Raw genomic sequence first — 21724 nt, 5'->3', positions numbered from 1 at the left:
TTAAAATGCTAACTATTATCATGGAACATATTTATAATTTATTTTTTTTAATCAGTTCATAATCGAATCGGAACTATTGATTCTGATTTCGGTTTTTGCAGCATAATTTGGAGAAGACACTTTGTAGTATTTTGATATGATAGAAAATTATGGATGAAATAGTTGAGAGGACTCATATAAGGAGTAAGGAGTGACATAGAAACTAAACATCTCAAAGGAATGATAATTTTGAGAAGCACTTGGTAATATTTTGATACAATAAAAACTATAGATATCTTTCTTCAATGATTTATAGTACATATATTTTATATGGATATCTTTATCTAAGTAGACTCTTAATCTGGACTCAAAATATCTTCATAAAAATATATCAATAATGCAAAATTTGATGATTCTATTCGAATATCAAAATTGATTTTCAGGAACATAAGATTTTCTTTCAATCTCTCCATGGAAAGAAATACTCTCTCAAATAAACAGATGAAGTTACTTGATCACAGTCAAATAAAGAGAACCACTCATCCTCACTCTTCTTTCTTCCTTTCTCTCTCTTCAAGTAAGTACCTCATGCCAATTCCATCTATTTTTGTAGCTGGAGAAATAGCCAAAGCAGTGGTGACAGGAGGAGTGGGTTGGGTAGGAGGAGGTGGAATTCAAGTGGCTGTCATTTTGGGCAATTCAACAAAAGCAGCACTCAACCAAGCATTCTTCACTTGTCATGCCTCCCTCCCTCTGTTCATGTACTCAACTCCAACTATGACTGCCTCAGCTCACCATCTTTGCAAGATGGTACAGAAATCCTTCTACAATTCATACCAATTATAGACATGATCTAATATTGTACACATGCTGTATCTTTCTGTGCTGTCACTGTTACAGAAGTCCATTGAAGCTTCTGTTGATGGCCTCTTCAGTCACCATTTTGTTGGTGCTGCTGCTCTTCATTTGAGATGATCTAACCTCAATTTAGCAGTAATCTTATGCCTTGCTGTACACATGTAATGTTTTTCTGTGATATCTACTGTTACAGTACATTAAAAAGGAAACATCAAATATAAAACTATTATATGTGTATGTATATTAGCTCATTGTATCATTAGCCTATGTCGAGACGAAAGATTAATCCGACTTGGTTTATGGACCAAGAGAATTTCAAGATAAAACTGAGCTCCGATGTCCCTCCGTGTACTCAAGTATGTCTCTCGACAAGATTCCTTCGACGTTCAAGTTAAAAAATTTGAAAGTAATAAAGAGAGTTTAACTATATTGTCATAGATGAAATAGTCTAAACACAAGAACTAAGGAAAAAATATTCTTTAAATCGATAAATATTTTTCATTTCGAGAAAAAATATTCATCATATCGCATCTTGTCCTGTTCTTCAAGTCCTGACTGTGGATGGATATTTTCCCCATAAGTTTTTCTTTATTGTTTCTGATCAGCTTGAGCTTTTAACCATAGGTAAGATGATGGCATGTTCAGGCACCGTATTGGTGGTGCTGCTGCTTGCTGCAATGAAGTCTTCAGGTTTTGGAAGGTTGGGTGCTGCATGCAAGCACACCTTGGGGATCCCCATCGCTGATCTGTGTCTTAGATTAAAGCCAATAGCGACTGTTCCCTGCTCTCCGGGTGGCGTATTAATGGGCATCACTTCGGTGCTCCATTCGCACCAAACTGAGTTCAAGAAGAGAGGTGAATGAAGCCTTCAATCGCCACCGAAAGCTGGCGGCCACTCCCACCCACTGCCTGAAGACGATCCTTCATTCTTTATGATGGTGTCCTTTAATGCATGCTCACAGACTCGGTTGCAGTGAAGCCACCTGTACGTGAATTAATGTGGTCGAAGCTCGGTGATGCTTCCTTGTTTGGCACTTGCAAACCTTCTTTTTCTTCTGTGTTTTTTTTGGATTATTTGGTTATAATTGATCATTTGCTTTCTACCGATTTAAGTTTTTTTGTTCTTTAAATAATGATCGACGATTTAACATAAAATCAAATGTATACACTCGAGATATTGAATTAATTAAAAATAATTTAGTAGTTGAGATACTAAATCTTGAATGAATGAGTAGTATTAATTGGATTATGTTTTGTTTGAGTGGGGGAACTATCATCCCAATAATAACATCTTCTGTTCTTCGGATAATACCCATACTTGAATTAAATTTAGTTGTCGACATCAAATTGATCGAATGGAGAATTTATTTTAAGCATGGGTTATCATAAATAAGTTGATTGATCTGTGAGTATAAATGTGAGTATGGATGACATTTCTTGAGAAATAACAAGAAAATTCATCTACTTTCAACCCATGCCTTTGACTCATAAAGATTTAGGACCACCTAATAAATCATCAGTCACATCTTAGTATCTAAGGTTGGCAAATGTGACTATCATAATCTAGACTTCATGGAAGATTGTGACACAAGATGAATAAATATGGTGCAAAATTGAAAGATTGTGAGACCTAACTAGTGATTCAGTTCACATAAATACACTATCAACTCTCATCAATAACTTCTGTTCTTGTGAAGGATAAGCATATCCATGTCCTGTGACTACAGGGTTTTCAAGATTGGTGGATATAAGATTTGAGTTAACATGAGAGTACAATGAGGCAGTGGCCATTGATATATCAATGTTGTTTGAATGCTGTGGTTGTACCACAATAATGGTTTTGGTTTGAATCTTTCAATCTCACAATTTCTGTTTGTCTTTTGCTACATGGAATTGTGTTTGATACATTGTTATTGTCACATTCTAGATTTTTTTTAATATGATTACAATATCTTTTCATATGTCACATCAAGAGCAAATATACACATCACTTTATTGAGAAACATAAATTATAAATATATATTATAATTTATTTATTAAAAATAAAATAACTGATCATAGAGAAACATAAGTACTATCAATTTTGAAAGGAAGGATAAATGTTTGCTCTCCATCATATAGTATTATTGGGAGATTATTCTAAAAATTAAAAATAAAATAATTTTAATAATATAGTAAGCAGAAACTTTTATAAGTTAAACTCTAAATTATATATAAATAAATATACAATTATAATTGGGATGAGTTTATATTCTCCAATAACAAACGAAGATAAACTCATATTATACTCCCAACAACAGATGGAATAGTATCTCTCATCCATTGTTGTTAATAATGAAAATACTATACATTCATCATGTCAAATAGCTTACTGATTATTAAAGAAAACAAGTCAAGAAAATATAATCATCTCAGTCAGAATAAAATAATTATATTAAAACATCTTAAATTATCCTTCAAGCACCACTCATGTCAAGAAATATTAATTAGCTCTTACATGAATCTTAGCTTGATCGATCCAATTAACTTGAATAAACTTGATTTAACTAGAATGAATCTATCTCTAATTCTTGATTGTAATAAAAAATCATTCTCATTTAATTGATTTGGAATCAGCTTATTTAATTTGAAATTGATTGTATTTAATTTAGGTCAAACAAATTTGAACCAATGAAAGCAATTCAAAATCATCCTAAATCAATCTAAATTGGTCAATCTGATGTCATTTAATCAATATTTAGTGCCAGATCAAACAAACAAATGATAATTAAACAACACTGGGTCAGATTGGGCTAGCCTATCTGGCCCAATCAGATTGGTAAGAGCTCCCAATTTCTGAATACCAAGAACATGAATTGAAACTTACAAATCTTACAAATCTTGTAAAAGATAAATTAGATATAATTTTTCTTTTATACTAATAGATTTTAATTGAGTTGCCTAATCCCAAAAACTTGAATTGTTAGAAACTGACTCAGTATATTTTGTGCTTTAACATCCTCTCATGTGCAATCAGAATTGTGTAAATAAAACTCAAATATATGATATAAGTCCAAATGAAGAACAAGAATTGTATAAATTTCATTTAATTAAATACTAAGAGAGAGGGACAAATGCAGGATTCAATCTGATGGCCTGCTTTTATGCTATGATAAATGCCTTAATTGAATGACCAAAAATCTTAAAAGATTAAGAACTATAAAAATGAAAAAGAGCTCAACACATTTTCTTTTTGAACATATCCAACCAAGGCATCCTAATCTGCATATATATAGACAATCTTTGCCATCCATGTCTTCTCACATCTTTTCATTATCCTATCCAGGCCACAATCTTCCTTGTTCTATTTCTGTTCTTCTATCTAACCAATGCATCAACACAAGAAACATGCTAAAAATTTGTTCTGTTACTTGCACAGTTGATCTGGTCATAGATAATAATCATACAACAGAGTAGAAGAAATAACAGTAAAGATAATCAAGAAGGAAAAAGAGTATTCCCAAGAACATCTATAAGCCATAGAGAAATATGGAAATTGATTCTCAGTCATGTAATTAGTTTCTTAAAATCTGTGGCTTTCATTTGATGATCCTTATTAGAACATACAAAGACAATTATCTACAATGATCATACCAATCAAGCCTCACCACTTCAGATTCAGAATTTATAAGTTTGATCTAACAGAGATGCAGCATCATAAAATGATCTCTGTCAAACATTTTATGGCAATCAATGGCTGAGTCCTCTTTTCCCTGGTTTTAGATATATTCTTCAATTGCTTGCCTGAACCCATATGTTGAGGTGTGTATTGAACACCACACATTGGTTTGCAATTTGGTGTTATCATTAACATGACAATCCAATGAGTCTTTCTGATGTATACTCACCACCAACCTGTGTTTGTATTAGAGAAAGAGACAATGTTGAAGTGGATATGTTTGGATGAAAGAGTGGATTCTGACTTCAGCCAAGACAACTGGCAAGAAACTAGTAGGCTAAAGTCTGTTCATTCATCAGCATTGATCAAAGATATTTTGATACTTAGGCATAATGTAGAGTTTCCAAATCCAAACATAAAGGAAATCCATATAAAAATTTAGAGTAGTCTACCTTTGTATCATCTGAGCATAAGGGGACTACTAAACTTACAGTCATGCAGTAAAATTTGCCAGTTTTCTGCACAAAACAAAGCAGGATAGAGCTGATAGATAATGTGGACCAGATGTGGCTGACTACCCACAGGGCAAACAAAAATCTCAGATCAGATTTCTTTTATTTTCTAAAATTTCAATTACCTCTTTTTTTAATAAAGAAGATGCTTTAAATCTTGCTCCATGTATGAGATTACAGTTATATAAATATCAATATATATAATCTCAGCATTCATGCAACTTCTTGCATTTACTTGTGATTTTTGTCATCCTAATGTTTGCTTGCCCTCTTCATCTTGGAGATGCTTTGATTTGAATCCTTGTGTTATGGAAACAATTGTTGTTATGCTTCAGGAAGTTAAAAGATACTTGCATTTCTCATGGAGCAAATCCCAGTAACCACAAACATTCTTCCTCTTAATTGCCCTTTCAAGACAAAACACTTGATCTAGATTAGATCTTCACTCATGTTGATGCACTCACAAAAGGTGGACTATTCCTTGATGGAGGCATGACACAAATTATCTTGTGAGGACAGCCGACCCTGATGAAGATTCTAACACTACCTTCCAAAGCTGTAGGCCAGACAAGAAAACAAGGCACATCCTTCGCTACATGATAAAACCATCAGTTCTCAGCAGGTTCATCAAGTCCCTGATGAACCTCAACTATTCCATGTTTCCTCTTTCTCTATGCTTGATGTTGTTTGGAAACAACAGGCCCTTCTCTCTGCACACAGATCAAATTATTTCTAGATACATAGAGAATGAGAGAGAAGCATGTCTTACCAGTTCTACCATCTAACTTATGTCCATCCATGGAATTCACTATGGTGCTTTTGGTTTTTACATGATCATGACCAAATGGTTGATATAAAGAATAAGAAACACTTCATGCCTCTCAAATCTTATTTAGAATCTGAGAAGCTCCACAGCCGTCAGTAAAAACGAAGATTTTTTTGAATTACCAAAGCACATATCTATTTATAAGAAGCAAGAAAAAAAATACTCATACATTGGCATTTGACTTGGGAAAGAAACAAAAGCTACAGTACATATTCATGTGATAATAGAAGCAGGGAATAAAACAAGGAGACAATCTCAATAATTCACCATGGCGCCAGTACATGGGAGTAAGTCCAGTCTTATGGCGTCATTTCAAGCCCAATTATTTCCTTCCAAGTGACTTCGCTTCTTCTGTGAAATGGTAACATTAAGATGAGCAAGAAAGAGAGAGAACCTGTTCCACTTCTATTTCCCTTTATATGCACTCTCTGCTGAGTCTCAGAAACACGAAGCTCATTTGGGTTCTCTGTGATGTGAAGAGACTCTTTTTGTCTTAAAAGAATGATCTTTGATATCATACACTGAAGAGGTAGAACCAACTTCCCCTGCTGTGCCCTACCTCTTGCCTTTCTCTTCCTGTACTTAGTTTAGCTTTCCTTCCAACTTTTTTCTGCTGATAATGGCAGGGCTAAGAGCTTTTCATGCTCGGTGATGACAAAGATTTGATTTTGAAGATGGGTTCGTGCTCTTCGGTTGATAGGGACACAGATTCTACCATAAGATATCGTCTGGGCGTGAATCACAAGGGCAGGAGGCTCTTCATCCCATCGCCTGCCAAGGAAAAGCCTTTTGATGGGAAAAAAACATTTGATGAAGTTGGTTCTATGAGCCCGGAATCTGGTATGGTCTTTTGAAGGCATTAACGATCCTCTTCTTGGTTATTGGAATTTCTTGTTATGGATATAGTAAGTGGGCCTTGGAATAGGAATATATCTGTTGTTTTTTGGTGTCAAAACTCACATATACTGGGTAATGGTGCCTGATCAATAGATTGTTGTGGTGTTGACTAGTAATTATATTAGACAAATAGTCCAACTTAAATTCTATCATTAGTATCTTTCTTCCAGAGTTCATCAGAGTTAGTCCTTTTCCAAATCTGTGGAAATTGAAATTTAGCTCATCATATTTTGACAATAACATGTGCTGCTTGATTCTGCTTTACTTACAAAGGAGACATCAGTTAAAGTTATGGATCCAGAATATAGATTTAAGTGCTAATCTGAGGACAAGAACCGTAGGAAGGACTAAAGAGGTGCACAAATTTAGAGCTTGCAACTTTTGATCAAATTATGGCAGGAAATTCTAAGATGCTGACCTCCACTAAGAAGAACCTTTTCTTTCTGCTTTGTGGCCTTTTATTATGATTGTGTACATTGAAAGAATTTCTCAGATGTCAAGAATTTTCCTTTCCACCTCTCAACCCCTGTTATAGAGTTGATATTGAGTCTTATTGAAATTTGATCAAATTATGGTAGGAAATTCTAAGATGCTGACCTCCACTAAGAATAACCTTTTCTTTCTGCTCGGTGGCTTTTAATTAAGATTATGTAGTACATTGAAAGATTTGCTCAGATGTCAAGAATTCTCCTTTCCACCTCTCAACCCCTGTTATAGAGTTGATATTGAGTCTTATTGAAATTTGATCATGTTATGGCAGGAAATCTAAGATGCTGATCTCCTTCGACCGTTTCTTTCTGCTTTATGGTTTTTTGTTATGATTATGTACTTTGAAAAGTTGCTCAGATGTCAAGAATTTTCCTTTCCACCTCTCAACCCCTGTTATAGAGTTGATATTGAGTCTTATTGAAATTTGATCATATTATGGCAGGAAATCTAAGATGCTGATTTCCACTAAGAAGAACCTTTTCTTTCTGCTTTATGGTTTTTTGTTATGATTATATACTTTGAAAGAGTTGCTCAGATGTCAAGAATTTTCCTTTCCACCTCTCAACCCCTGTTATAGGGTTGATATTGAGTCTTATTGAAATTTATTTCAGTAATAAAAGTGAACATCATACTGTGGCAAAAATGTTGCAGTCGGTGGTTTAGTAAGGATTTCTGTGGAATTTTATTGCACATGCACTAAATTTGGTACAAAAAAAGAGTATCGTCTTGGAAATATAGGGGAAATATTACTTAATACAGTCCAACAAGTTTCGATAGAAACATGGTAGCGGCTTGACACGTCGAAACCTTAGCTCTGATTTAGTAGGTCAGGCACATGGTAAATGGCTTGAGTTTGATCAGTTCAAGCATTTGGACAGTTGAAATGGAGTCCCATATGAGTTCAAGCCTTGAGGTGAATACATTCAAAACTTGAACAAATTTCCTGAAGTGACTGATCTGGTTTATTGTTCAAAGGAAGTAGAGCACAGTTGTCAAATTTCATGTTGAATGATTTTGGTAAGCTATCCCTTGGATTGGTCTGCAACTCTCTTAGCTCATCCAACTCCCTAGGCTAGGTTAATTTAGCCAGCATAGGTGAATTCTGCACCCAATCTAAATGGATACATCGGGCGAAAATGGTATTGCAACATATGTAACAATTTAGGTTCAAATGTACTGAAGAAGGGCCTGAAATTGATAATTAGGCTGGTAATTGCACTATCTACCAAGTGCACCTTGAAAGTTGGTGAGGAATACCAAGGCCTTGTGAACCACCATTTTATTAATCCAGGAACTTTAAATTTAGAGACTCGTTGGTACTTATAGGCTCACCCACTTCAACTGCCTGCACTTGTTTCTCATTGAGAAGAAATGACTGAGCTTATAAAAATACAATAAAATATTAATCAGCAAAAATCCTTTTTCTCTGACAAGTTATTCAAATTTTGAAATGTTTGAAGCTTGATTGAAGAGACATAGGCAGAAAAGTGATTGTAGGATAGTCATAGAGACCATGAATTATATTACCTCTTCCATTCTACTACCATCAAGATAAGTCACTTATGATTCACTTAGAAGTTTGTGCTGCTCCCATGAAGTATGAATGTTAAGATTTTTTTTCTTTTAATGTTGCTTCTGATGTCTCTTTTAGCATAAATTAGGTTGAGAATGTTCCTGTGCTCTGCGACTTTGACAACTACTGTCCATTTTGAAGATCTCGTCGTTCCTTGTTCTTGCCTTCTCTTCTGTTTTCTTGTCATTCCTTTTTCTTGTCCTCTCCTCCGTTTTCTTGTTCTTGACCAAGCCCTTGATTTCTTTGTCTCAGATCTAATTAATTTGCATAGACATTGAGTAGGTCTTTAAGTTCTGTAATGGTTATCACATTGGTTATAGTCATTTCCTTTCTTTTTGTTTTCTTCTTCATGTGTTCTGGCCTTCCACTTCTTGCTGCTGGGAATTTAATCTGTTCTAACAAGTGGTGGAACCACATTGAGGCAAAAGGGGACAAGGACTCCACATAGCTTACACAAAAACTCCACATTAGATATGAAACTTCTTACAGATGTAACTAATTTTCGACATATGCCTTTGCTAATTTTAAATTATATTCAGAGTTTATCTTAACTTTGTATCTTTTCCAATAAACTCATAAGATTAAATCTATGATGCACCTCTCCTTAAGTCTCCTGCCTTCACCACCCCTTTTCTTAACTTTACCAAAGGCCTTAACCTCATTATATGTGTTAACTCTATTTTGTTGATAAAATATATGTATATATATGTGTGTGTTTTCGTAACATTAGGTCCTCAAATTATTATTATCATTTTATTTTGATTCAACGGATGAACTTTATGACAGCAGTTAACAAAGAGGATATCTACTTTGACTCATGTGCATGGCTAGATTCAGACTGCGAAGACGACTTCTTCAGTGTCAAAGGAGGTATGATCTCTGTATTCATTCATTACCTCGAGAGACTTTAGCTTCTTTTATTTCCTTTCTAGATAAATTATGTATGATTTTCTTTTTGTTTTCCTTGTCACTGCTCTTAGTTTTTTACATTTTCATTGTCTTCAATGTAGAATTTACTCCTTCTCAAGGTAGTACTCCAATTCATCAATCAAGTGCACCATTGACCCCTCGACCGGTAAATTCCATATACATCGACAGGAGTCCAGAAACCAGCTCTGAACCTTCTCCAACTGGGAGAAAGAAACTACGAGAACTCTTCCGGGAAACCTTGCTAGTAGAACGGGAAGGAAGTGAGCCAAATGCTGCTGAAGTAGAGGCTAACAAAAGAATCAACCTGCACACAACCAACACCGATCCGCCTCCAAGACAACTAAATGGAACACCATATCGCTTCAGGGCCATTTCTTTTTGCAGCAGCACGGTGACATCAAGTGGAGATCCTAAGAACAGGAAGGAAAGATTATGCAAGTCACAACACTGTTGCTTGCCAAGCTTGCAGAGTTTTGGATTGGATGATAGAAGGCAGAAGATGACCACCAAGCATTGCACTGCATGAAAAATTTTGTCGATAACCTGTAGCTGCAACTTGAGCAACCCAAACTTATATCTAGAAAGAGCCATTTAAACAGAAGCTCTACAAGAAACTATGGTGGTGGTTTCTGTGTGATATATGTGCTCTAAACATGCAAACATTGAGTAGTTGTGTAAGCTTTGTCAAAATATAATCCTCCATGAGAGGTAAATGAAATTTTCTTCTGAGGTTTGTATGTATGCATGTACCTTCTTTTACAGATCTCTGATCTCCACAAAAACCATGTCTGAAACATCTACAGTGACAGAGAAATCTTCTTTTTATGCTATTTTCTGATACCGGGAATTCTTAATTTTGTATCATGTGATGATGATGTGATCAATATTCGATGTGGCTGAAATAAGAGTTGATGTGGTTCTAGAGTATGTTCCACAAAATCTTTTTCGACAATCAAGTTAGTATATTATAATGTATAAGAAAGACTGGTTTTTGTAATGCTAGTTGTATTTAGTTGTATGAGACATCAAAGCTACTATCCCTACCAATCTAATCATAATCATAGATGTGATCCCAATTATGAACAGCATGTCATTCCTGATGGACTTATATGAGTACCTCTGTCATCAATATGATTATTACATGTATTTTTTTGCCCTTTCTCAATCTCTCGAAAAATATTATGTTGATTAACTTAATCAAAAGGTCTTGTTTTTGGAAACAACCAAATTCATGATTTAGTACCAATTATGAATCGAAAAAGAGGGATAAAATCGAATAATCTTTTGGAAGTTAGAACACAAGATCGACCTTAATTGAATGGAGCTCCTGTTTTTTCTTTTTTTTTTACTTCCTAAAAAGAAATTATGTGGTTGCACTAATCACCCTCAAATTTTCAAGTGATTTTTAGATTTAGTGATGCCCATTTTTGTATGGATTTAATTATGCTCATTAATCTAAACCTGGTTTAAGCACCTTTTGTTTAATATACAATATCAATTTTTTTTTTCTATGATATGATATTAATTTTTATTCTTAATATTTATTAGATATAATTTAAACTTAATCAAGCATATAATTTTTTATAAATTAACTAACTCCAAATAATTAAGACATATGGTTTCATTGTTGTCATAATATTTTTCACTCAAATTTGAATGATAGATATATAAATTTAATCAATGTCATTTCAACTAAAGGCATAAACAAATAATATTAATTTATGTTCTTAATACTTTATTATTCTAACAATTAATTATATATTTATTTGTTATTTAGATTTTCTAAAGTATCAAAAATTAAAATCCAATCAACTAACTAACGGAGACTAATTCGATGTAATTTATATCCATGATATTATTTTGATGATGGTGTATCATATTCACTTCATGATGAAATCTTACTTTTATTATTTTATTTTTTTTAAAGAAATAAATTTAAATATATATTTTTTAAATAAATAAATTTAAATAAGTATATATATATATATATATATATATATATATATATATATATATATATATATATATATATATTCTTGTTAATTTGGTCATCTCCAACTATAAATTGAGACATTGAGCAATTGGCCACTGTTTCCGCCAATCACGCTTCGGCTTCTACGCCAAACCTATAAATAGGGCTCTGCAGCTTTCTCTGATCCCATAAAATTAAATTACGCTCGAGGAATATATTCTCCAATAACACCATAAAAAGGAGAAGAGGGCGATGCCGGAGAAGCCGATGGACGAGGTGATGGAGGCGGCTGCCGGCGCTCACTTCAGCGGGCTCCGCCTCGACTCACTCCGCCTCTCCTCCCCCTCCACCCCTTCCTCCCCTTCCTCCGCCAGGGCTTCCCAGGTCCTTTCCCCCGAATCTGCTTCCTCCGCCGCCGCCCCGAGGCAGCCCTTCCTCATCGGTAAGTTAGAAGAACCCTAATCGGGCTTTCATCCTCGTTTGAGATCGTTAGAAGCCTTCATTGTTGATTGGGCTGTTGGGGTTCTTTTCTTTTATGATTCCGAGCCTTTCTTGTGGTCGGTGGGGTTTTGTTTAGGGGTTTGTGGGGGTACGGCTTCCGGGAAGACCACCGTCTGCGACATGATCATCCAGCAGCTTCACGATCACCGTGTCGTTCTCGTGAATCAGGTACGAAGTTGTTGTTTGGGATCCTTGTCTGGCATTTGATTGTTCCTTCTTTGTTTCCTTGTTAATTACGATGTTCAGACAGGAAAAAGGTGCGATTTTTCTTTATCGTTCTCCGTTCTTTTTTATTTTTTTTGTGTGTGCCTTCTCTAAGGTAATCCAAAGTTTTAATTTACTGGAAAAGCGGTTGAAACAACATACTAGCGAGTTGGCCTGTGATTTAGGTGTAGTTTGGAGATCTGTCTAGTTTAACATGTTATCTCTGTGTTTCCTTTATTTTATTGCAAGCTTATCTCAAAGGATTATTTTATGTGAGGAGTTGGGAGTGGAAGTGTTTGATTGATCACTTCTATGTTTATTGCATATTTTTATAACTTTTGGCACTCTATCCTACCTCTCTCTGTTGTCCCTGTTTAATGAAATGTTCTGAAAAGGATGAGCCTAGAGCTATTGACTTTTGCTGATCGATTGTTTTATGGACTTTGTACCTTCATTGAGTGATTGGAAGATTTACTGAGCATCTTGATATACATGTTGGCTTATTATTGAGAAAACTAGGAGTTAATCTCATCTTTCTGATGGTAATTGCTGCAACTTAATTTTAACTCATCTGCTTATGCATTGAAACCTTGAATTTTTACTTAAAAGCTGATGTACGATGAAGTCGTCCTATGTATTAGTTTGGTAGGCATTTGAGCTCTTCCTATCTTGATCTTGAGAGCCATGATACTGTCCCTACTATCACCATATGTAGCTCCTGTTTTCTAGTTCTCTAGCTTTAGATAGATATCTGGGATGTCCATATGAATAGATGCAGTTATACTATATGCAACCCCATGACTTATTTAAATGCCGATTTTTTTAAAAAAAGAAACTAAGTGATTATAATAATTGATGTTGTTTCTTTAATTCAACATGAAAGAATCCGTCTTTCTCTTTTCCACTGAATTTAAATGCATTTTGTTGGTTTGAAGATCTAATTTACCTCTTTTGCATGGTGGATCCTCATATTATCCATTGTGAAAGATATATTACTGCAGTTCTACCAGTGTAGCTATTTAAAATTTTAAATTCTAAACAATGCAATCCTTTTTGGTTAAATGTTTTGCATATTAATTTAAACTTGCTGAATGTAGGATTCATTTTACCGTGGCCTAACTGGTGAAGAATCTAAGCATGTCCAGGACTACAATTTTGATCATCCTGGTGATAATCATATTGTGCAGTGTTATCATTACTTGTAAATTGCATGCAGAATGAGCAATGACACTATTTGGCTACTTATTTTATTTTTGTAATTTGGTTGTGATAGTTTCTTACAGTATCTATTTGTTTCTTTGGATAGATGCCTTTGATACTGAACAACTTCTAGAGTGCATGGGAAAGCTCAAGAGTGGGCATTCTGTCAATGTTCCCATATATGATTTTAAGAATCATCGGCGTTGTTCTGAATCTTTCAGAAAGGTATTTAATGATTAATTCTGAAAGTTATATCTAGGTATTCTATTTTATGTTTATTTGGAAAAAAGGGTTTTGAACTTCTATGTTGGTTGAGATGTCGTGCTGGGAGTTTATTGATGTTGCGTGCTACCTTTTTTGGAGGATGAAGGTTAAAAGACCAAATTGTGGAAGTAGTTGTAGCCATGGAATATAAATCAGATTTGTGTTTGCTTGATGAGCATGCTGCAAAAGACACCTATGGCATTATTTTTTAAAAAACAAAATGAAATAATGGCTTCAGTTTACTTTTACTTTCTTTCCAACAAGATATTTGGTGCCGAGCACTTTAGCTTGACAAAAGATCAGAGAAAGGAACTATTAGATGGTCATGGTTTAGCCAGGATTGGTGGATGGCCATTCTAAATTGATTCTCTGCCAGATTGCTCATAATCTGATCCTATGAGCAGTAACCTTAATCCATTTTTTTTGCTTTCATCAAGAAATAAACATGATTTGATGCCTAAGATGGGCACCTCATTTTTGGATGGTATGCTTTCCAGGAAGAGCGATGGGCGTGCTGATCCTCATCTTTTGATGATAATGGCCGTTTGATGATTCATGAGCTTCCATGATGAAAAATAATTGATGGTTTCACATTGGAGTACTTGTAGATTATTCCACCTTTTTACCTATGGCTGTCATATTAAACTTGTTCCAGCTAGTTTTATTCGAGTCAGCGGTATCCAAAATGTGTGGTTAAATATTGCATAGAACATTTGGATTCAACCTAGCCAAACTGTGACTAGGACCATTCAACCTAAACAAATGGGGGCTAGGATTGCTCAAGGCCAACATCCCGATGATCCAATGTGTTTAGTTGATTTTTTTTTTTAAATATGTGCTATAAATATAATGTGGTACCAAGGATTAAAAAATTTCAGCCTGGTACCAAAACATATAGAGTATGAGTGTTTGTAATTTGTATGGATCAGTTTTGGTTGGACCACTAGCGAGCGAGCGAGCGAGAGAGAGAGAGAGAGAGAGAGAGAGTCACACTACCAATTACTGCATATTTCCAGTTAGTTAATGGTCTCATAAGGTAAGATTACCAGGTGGTGAGCTCAGTTTTGGACCAGATTGGGCAAAATTGTTGGTCTGCCATCTGACTGATAAAAATCGGTCCATACTAACAAAACGGCTAAGATTTTCCTTTTTCCTGAAACAGTATTGTATCTAGAAGTGTATTTTAAAATTATTGTCTGACTTTGACTTGAACCTTAGGATATCATCACATGCTACCTTTATATTTAAATATATAGTGTTCTTTAATTTCTTAATATGAAAAATCTGACATCTTTCCACTCAAACATTATCTTGTAGGTAAATGCATCAGATGTCATTATTTTGGAGGGCATCCTAGTTTTTCATGATCCTCAAGTCCGTAACTTGATGGACATGAAGATTTTTGTTGATACAGGTTTATATTTTGTCTTCATTTTCTTATACGTTTGCAAGATGACAGTTCACTTTAAGCATCATATTTGAAGGTTTGATTTTAGGCTCTATTATAATCTATACTGGATTGTCAATGAGAAATGACATGGAACTCACAACTTACAGTTTTGGCAATTGTTCTCTAAGATCTTTACATGAATTTTTTTTCTTGGTAATTTATGTTGGTAGGTTATATTAGCCTCTTTAGTTGATTTCATGAAGTTCATTTATGTTGTTGTCATGATCAGATCCTTATGAATTTCCAAGGGTCTTGGATAGTGGTTTGTGAAAACTTCTGGTACAGTTTAAGTTCTTTGCCCTCTGAAACTTTTCATTTGTTTAAACTTCTGAGCTGTACTTTTGGATACTCATCAAAGCTCAGTTAATTACTTTATTTTTATTAGATTTACTTGCAATTGAAGGTATATGAATTTGTACAAACTAGTTCATTGCCAGTGCTTGTGATGTTTTTATGGTAATGAGAACCTTCATGGTGAGGGATCAAAGCAGAAAGTAAAAGATAGGATATAAACATAAAGCAAGAAGATAAAAGACAAACCATAGAATCAACCACGAACTTACACCCTTAATCCAAAATATCAAAAGAATTATTCAAAAAATGGCTTTAGTGCTTTAATATTATCTAAACAAGGAATTAAAGGAATTAGTACTTTAAAACTATTCAAAGAATGGCTTTAGTGCTTTAAAAATTATCTAAACAAGGAATTAAAGGCATCATTCCCTAGTGAGTACAAAAGCATGTAAAAATAGACAAAACTTTGACATACATGTGCAGCATTTCAATCTTTATCTTATTCTGCTACATAATTAGTCCCTTGTTCTCTGTCATATGGTGCCTTTAGATGCTGATATAAGGCTTGCCCGAAGAATAAGGCGTGATACAGTTGAGAGAGGTAGAGATGTCAGCTCAGTGCTTGAGCAGGTATGCTACTCTATAATATGGTTTCTACTATTTCATGTAGATATGCATATTATATTTATTTGGCTTCTCTGTTGTTAATCTGGAAATTGGGTAGGATATGTGCATTCATTATCTTGTAAAACTGCATATGTAATGATGTGCAAATACTGTGTCTAAAAGGAACATGATTTCTACATATTCTCTTATATCAAGACCCAAAGGTAGTATATGAAAAAAAGCTCTAAAACACACATTTTAAAGTTTTGAGACATGTATATGCATATGGATGTGTGTGTATATATGTTAATCCTACCAGTATGAGTTGATCAGATTCTGTGGTGGATTTAGTCCTTCAAGATTTTTTAGTAACGGATGCAAACTATTCAGGTCGATACACACCTATGCAATGCCCCCATAGAAAATGTTTATAAAACTAAACGCCTCTTGTCTAACAACGGGTGCTTACCGTATGATTATTCTTTTTTGTGACCTGCCGACCACCAATCTGTTTAATCATATCCTAACTGGATTCTGTACACATTGATGCATCCTAAAAACCTTGTATAACATATGACTATGTGAGGAAAAAAATCTTACGATTTGCTTTGTGTTGCAACCATCGGATTTGGCATCTACTACTGTCATTGCAGTATCTACCATTCACTATCATATAAATTAGAAAGGCAAGGGTTAGAGTAGAGAAAGGATGGGTAATCCTTAGATCTTTTGAAGAAATAGGGATGCTCCATATGATTCACATATGTTGGTAGGCAATAGCATCTATGTTATGTTTGGAACCATGGAAAGTTTTTCATGCTTACTCATAGAAAATTCCCTTGATCAAGTCAATTTTAGAAAATGTTGGGATTTTATTAAAATTTCTATCAAGAACTTCTTTCACTAATGATGTTGGTGCACTGAAGTTAATAGGCTCATATTCTTTTTTCATCCATCAAAACACGGCAGTAATACCAACTCAAGCAATTGTTAGTATTGCTGATATATGCTGCCCATAGACATATTTCTTTAATTTCATCACCTGAAGGTTTTCTTTATTCATAAAAGGGACTCACGGTATCTAAAACATGTTCATTGTATCTAATGTTTTACCATGTCTATCTAAAACAACTTTGGTTTGTAGTATGGAAGGTTTGTGAAGCCTGCTTTTGATGATTTTGTTCTTCCATCGAAGAAATATGCTGATGTGATCATACCACGTGGAGGTGATAACCACGTTGCAATAGATCTTATTGTACAGCATATACGGACAAAACTTGGTCTGCATGACTTGTGCAAAATCTATAATAATGTGTATGTTATTCAGTCAACGTTCCAGGTGACTTTCTTTAGTTAAATTGCTATTGTATGTTATATTGAGCAAATGGGACTTCTCAATTCCTTTTTGTCCTGTTAAGCTTAAGATGATTGACCACATAACATAAAACTTTCAAATATCATCTGAACAGATACGAGGAATGCATACACTTATTCGTGATAGGGACATAACAACACCTGACTTTGTATTCTATTCAGATCGTCTTATACGGCTGGTAATCTCTACAATTTTCTTTTCCAATTTATGGATCCAAATTGATACAATTACTGCTATGAACTTAGGTTTGCTTTCATAATAGTTATTATTAAACTATCTTTGTAACACAAAATAGTAATATACCAGGTTGTGGAGCATGGTCTTGGTCATTTGCCATTTACTGAGAAGCAAGTGGTCACCCCTACAGGTATTTTTTATCTTTATATAATATGTGTATCTATATACATACATATATATATATGTATGTGTATATATATATATATGTATATATATGTGTGTGTATGTGTGTATATATATATATATATATGTATGTGTATATATATATATATGTATGTGTATATATATACATGTATATATATATATACATGTATATATATATATATATATATATATATATATACATGTACACACACACACACACACACACACACATATATATATATATATATATATATATATATATTTATTTATTTATTTATATTTATATATATATATATGTTACTCCTGCAAGTAAACGAATAATCTCACATGTTAAAGCCTTTATAAAATATATGTATGTATATGTGTGTGTGTATATCTATGCAGTTTTACAAATAGGAAACCCTATAAATAAGAAAACTATAAAAGATACAGCAGTCAATATATATTTGTACTCTATGTGAACAAAAAATGTGCTGTAAATTTATAATTGTGTTCTTATTTTGGTCAGGATCTGTATACATGGGAGTTGACTTTTGTAAGAAACTCTGTGGAGTGTCTATTGTCCGAAGGTGAGACTTGATTCAGGTATTGCGTTGATTTCTTAATAATATTGGTCCTGAAATATAAGGTCAAATCATGTGGAGTTTCAATAAATGACCTTTAGAAAAATACTATGTTGTTGTTTTTATATTTTTTTCAGTCTCCAAGATGCCAATCTTTATTAACTGGTTTCATAGTTGTTATTGGCTTCTGATCTTTTTACTGTTTGGCATTCACTTTATTCGTTCTCTAAGCACACTTCCATCCCATTTTGTGCCATCACTGGCGCTATGCCTGATTCTCACAACACTCGGATTCATGTCTCTTATGTGTTTCCTCAATTTCATTGGTAACTAATATTATACTTCCTCATTGACTGAAACTCAAAAGTAAAGATGACAGTGGGAGGTGTAATTTTAACAAAAACATGTCTAGAATGAACTCCTTTTCTGTATGTATAATGCTAAGACTTGTTTAATTTGCCATAGTGGCGAAAGCATGGAAAACGCCCTGCGGGCATGTTGTAAGGGAATAAAGATTGGTAAAATTCTCATCCATCGTGATGGAGACAATGGTAAACAGGTTGGTATTCACAAATTTGTTCTGTTACTCAATGCTCAAGTACAATGAACACCTTTTGTTAATGCTTGAAGTAAAATATATATTTCTTTTAACACTGGATAATTTCTCATTGCCTCTGTATCTTATATGGTGTGTCCCACTCAGCTCATATATGAGAAGCTGCCTAAGGATATCTCTGAACGGCATGTTCTACTTTTAGATCCTGTTCTTGGTACAGGTCAGTATTGTGCATTCTATTACTGTTCATTTTTGCACATCGGCAAATGTTAAACACAAACTTCTAGTATTTGATTTATGAATTGACAAATCCTTCTGTATTCTAATGCCCATTGCTTCTTTGATTAGGTTTTAGAACAAAGCTTGACTGTTTCACCTGGCTAACTTTGTTGGCAAAAGACTGATAACTTGTTACATCTAGTTCTCCATTAACTGTGAATAGCAGAAAATGGCATTTGCTTAGATCAAACTTCAAGTTATTTGGAAGCTTGAATTCTATCATCTTTGCTCATTCTTGAGGTTTTTCTTTTGTGAGAAATATGTGCAAATTTAGATTGTGTCTAACTGTTCTTTCTATAATATGTACTGTTTCATCTTTTGTTCACACTGCTCCTTTCTGTCAACATGCACATTGATGAGTCATACCCTTGATTTGCTTAGGTAACTCAGCTAACCAAGCAATAGAGCTCCTCATACAGAAAGGAGTTCCTGAGAGCTGGATAATTTTCCTCAACCTCATCTCGGTGAGCTTCCTGTTGTTTTTCGTAGTCATTGGACGGGTTGCAATTATTCTGATCAAATTCTATTTGCTCTTTTGGGTGCAGGCACCTGAGGGGATTCATTGTGTTTGTAAAAGGTTCCCTTCAGTGAAGATAGTCACCTCGGAGATCGATGTGGCACTGAACGAGGATTTTCGAGTTATTCCAGGGTTGGGCGAGTTTGGCGATCGATATTTCGGCACTGACAACTGACAGAACATCATCGGCTATCGATTTGTGTCTCATTATATGATTTAAGTGCAGACGAGAATATATTTAACAACCTACTACTCAACATAAAAAATTACAATTTATAAATTATTTTCTTCGCATTAATACCCTGAGCAAAGATACTCATACTGTAAGATTGTGGTATGCGTTGGGGAAATCAGCCTTCTACAATTTGATGAATGCATCACCTAATAGAGTGATCCATACCAATGTAATGCTTACTCTTGACAGTCTTGTGTGTTGTTTCTTGTGCTAAGCATCTTATAAAGCCAAGCAGAGTAATGGAGGCAGAATTCTGAAGGGACCATGCATTGTGACTGAAGCTTATGGATCTGTATCGGATCAAAAGAGGCATATAGATATAAAAATGATCCCTTCCTGGCATTTATAGCTGGATTCATGTTGGGTATTAGCTTCATGCACATCATTGGCTGTAAATCTAGGATCCATACTTGTGTTTTTTCTCCCAAAAGCAAAATTAACTATTACCCAATACCACAAATTACATTCTTCCCAACAAAAATTAGAGAGTAATGTATGAAGCTCTGATTGACAATATTTCTGTCGATGATCTACTGGATCTTTCAAAGTTGACCGCCCAATTGTGGTATGAACATTATCAAACCTTTCTTACAAGGAACAACTAACTATATTTACATTACAACAATTACTTTTATTGGGAAATCAATTTATCAATCCATTTGAAAATATGAACTTTTTTATTATATATTTCACATAAAACTAAAATGTTGTGACATCAAATAAATTTAATCTCTTCACAAATAGGTAGAATGGTGCACACATATATCGCTAGAAAACCGATGTTTAAGATACATAATTTTCTAAAATTTATGTCATTTGAGTAATAGATGAATTTTCATTTAACATTAATACACTTTAAACATTCATGTACTATGATAAAAACATTAGAGAAATTTCTGTATCTTCATATATTTCCTGAACTCAAACTTGCTAATCTTATCAACCAAAGTTTATTTCTATGAACACCAAAAGGAGGAGTATGTGTGAGAGATCGAGGATCAAATATGATGTCTTAAGATTTATGAGGGCAAATACACCATCACGAAACATTGCAAGGATGGATATGAATAAACGCCTTCACAAATAAGTCAAGTAACTCTTTACCATATTTATTGAGGATATGTTACCTTTTCGACTGCCTTTGATTCATGTTGTTACCATCTCGGATTCATGAATCCTATTGAATCTGTCTTCTCCCCTACACCTCTTTCTTCCTCCTTTCTCTCTCTACCCCCTTTCCGTCACACATGCGATTCTTCTGCCATCAAAGATGAGAAGATTGTCTGAGTTGAAGTTTGTCATTCTCTTTGTTCTTGTTATAGTCATAATTCTCACTTGTATAGTTTCACACCTATCCACAAATCAAGTGGTAACACTAGAGAGGAAATGGAGATTAGGGAAGAAGATGGCGCCAATGGAGAGTTCAGAGGTCCATTCTTTCTTTGCTATGGCCTTGGCCAAGGCTTTTTTTATCTTGTTTTAATTTCATTAGTTTGATGGCTTTATTTTGCTCTATTTTCCTAATAATTTTCTTTAATCTAGTCTCATATTATGTTGGCTTAAATGATTGTGTTAGATGTTCTCTTCTTTAGTTTATGGAATTTT

The 21724-nt window shown here is 34.2% G+C and overlaps 2 protein-coding genes across 4 annotated transcripts; both read left to right on the top strand.

The window, feature by feature from the left end:
- Nucleotides 1-6222: 6222 nt before the first annotated feature.
- On the top strand, nucleotides 6223-10463 carry LOC103986038 (uncharacterized protein At3g27210). 2 transcript variants are annotated; one of them, XM_009403909.3, is made up of 4 exons: nucleotides 6223-6362; nucleotides 6460-6673; nucleotides 9582-9662; nucleotides 9803-10463. In XM_009403909.3, the coding sequence occupies exons 2-4, from the start codon at nucleotides 6475-6477 to the stop codon at nucleotides 10246-10248; spliced, it is 726 nt and encodes a 241-aa protein (XP_009402184.2). In that variant the 5' UTR covers nucleotides 6223-6362; nucleotides 6460-6474; the 3' UTR covers nucleotides 10249-10463. The 2 variants fall into 2 exon arrangements, with proteins under 2 accessions (XP_009402184.2, XP_009402185.2); XM_009403910.3 differs by having other exon boundaries at nucleotides 9579-9662.
- Nucleotides 10464-11819: 1356 nt separating this feature from the next.
- Nucleotides 11820-20307, top strand: LOC103986037 (uridine/cytidine kinase UKL1, chloroplastic). Of its 2 annotated transcripts, XM_009403907.3 has the most exons (14): nucleotides 11820-12136; nucleotides 12272-12363; nucleotides 13497-13566; nucleotides 13706-13824; nucleotides 15181-15277; nucleotides 16158-16237; nucleotides 17358-17552; nucleotides 17683-17766; nucleotides 17895-17955; nucleotides 18478-18538; nucleotides 18998-19091; nucleotides 19236-19308; nucleotides 19749-19831; nucleotides 19913-20307. In XM_009403907.3, exons 1-14 carry the CDS (start codon nucleotides 11947-11949, stop codon nucleotides 20057-20059), a joined length of 1446 nt encoding a protein of 481 aa, XP_009402182.2. In that variant the 5' UTR covers nucleotides 11820-11946; the 3' UTR covers nucleotides 20060-20307. The 2 variants fall into 2 exon arrangements, with proteins under 2 accessions (XP_009402182.2, XP_009402183.2); XM_009403908.3 differs by lacking the exon at nucleotides 17358-17552.
- Nucleotides 20308-21724: the final 1417 nt, after the last annotated feature.

Source organism: Musa acuminata, chromosome BXJ2-5, assembly GCF_036884655.1.
Source record: "Musa acuminata AAA Group cultivar baxijiao chromosome BXJ2-5, Cavendish_Baxijiao_AAA, whole genome shotgun sequence".
Taxonomy (NCBI): Eukaryota; Viridiplantae; Streptophyta; class Magnoliopsida; order Zingiberales; family Musaceae; genus Musa; species Musa acuminata.
This window is presented reverse-complemented; position numbering and strand designations above follow the sequence as displayed.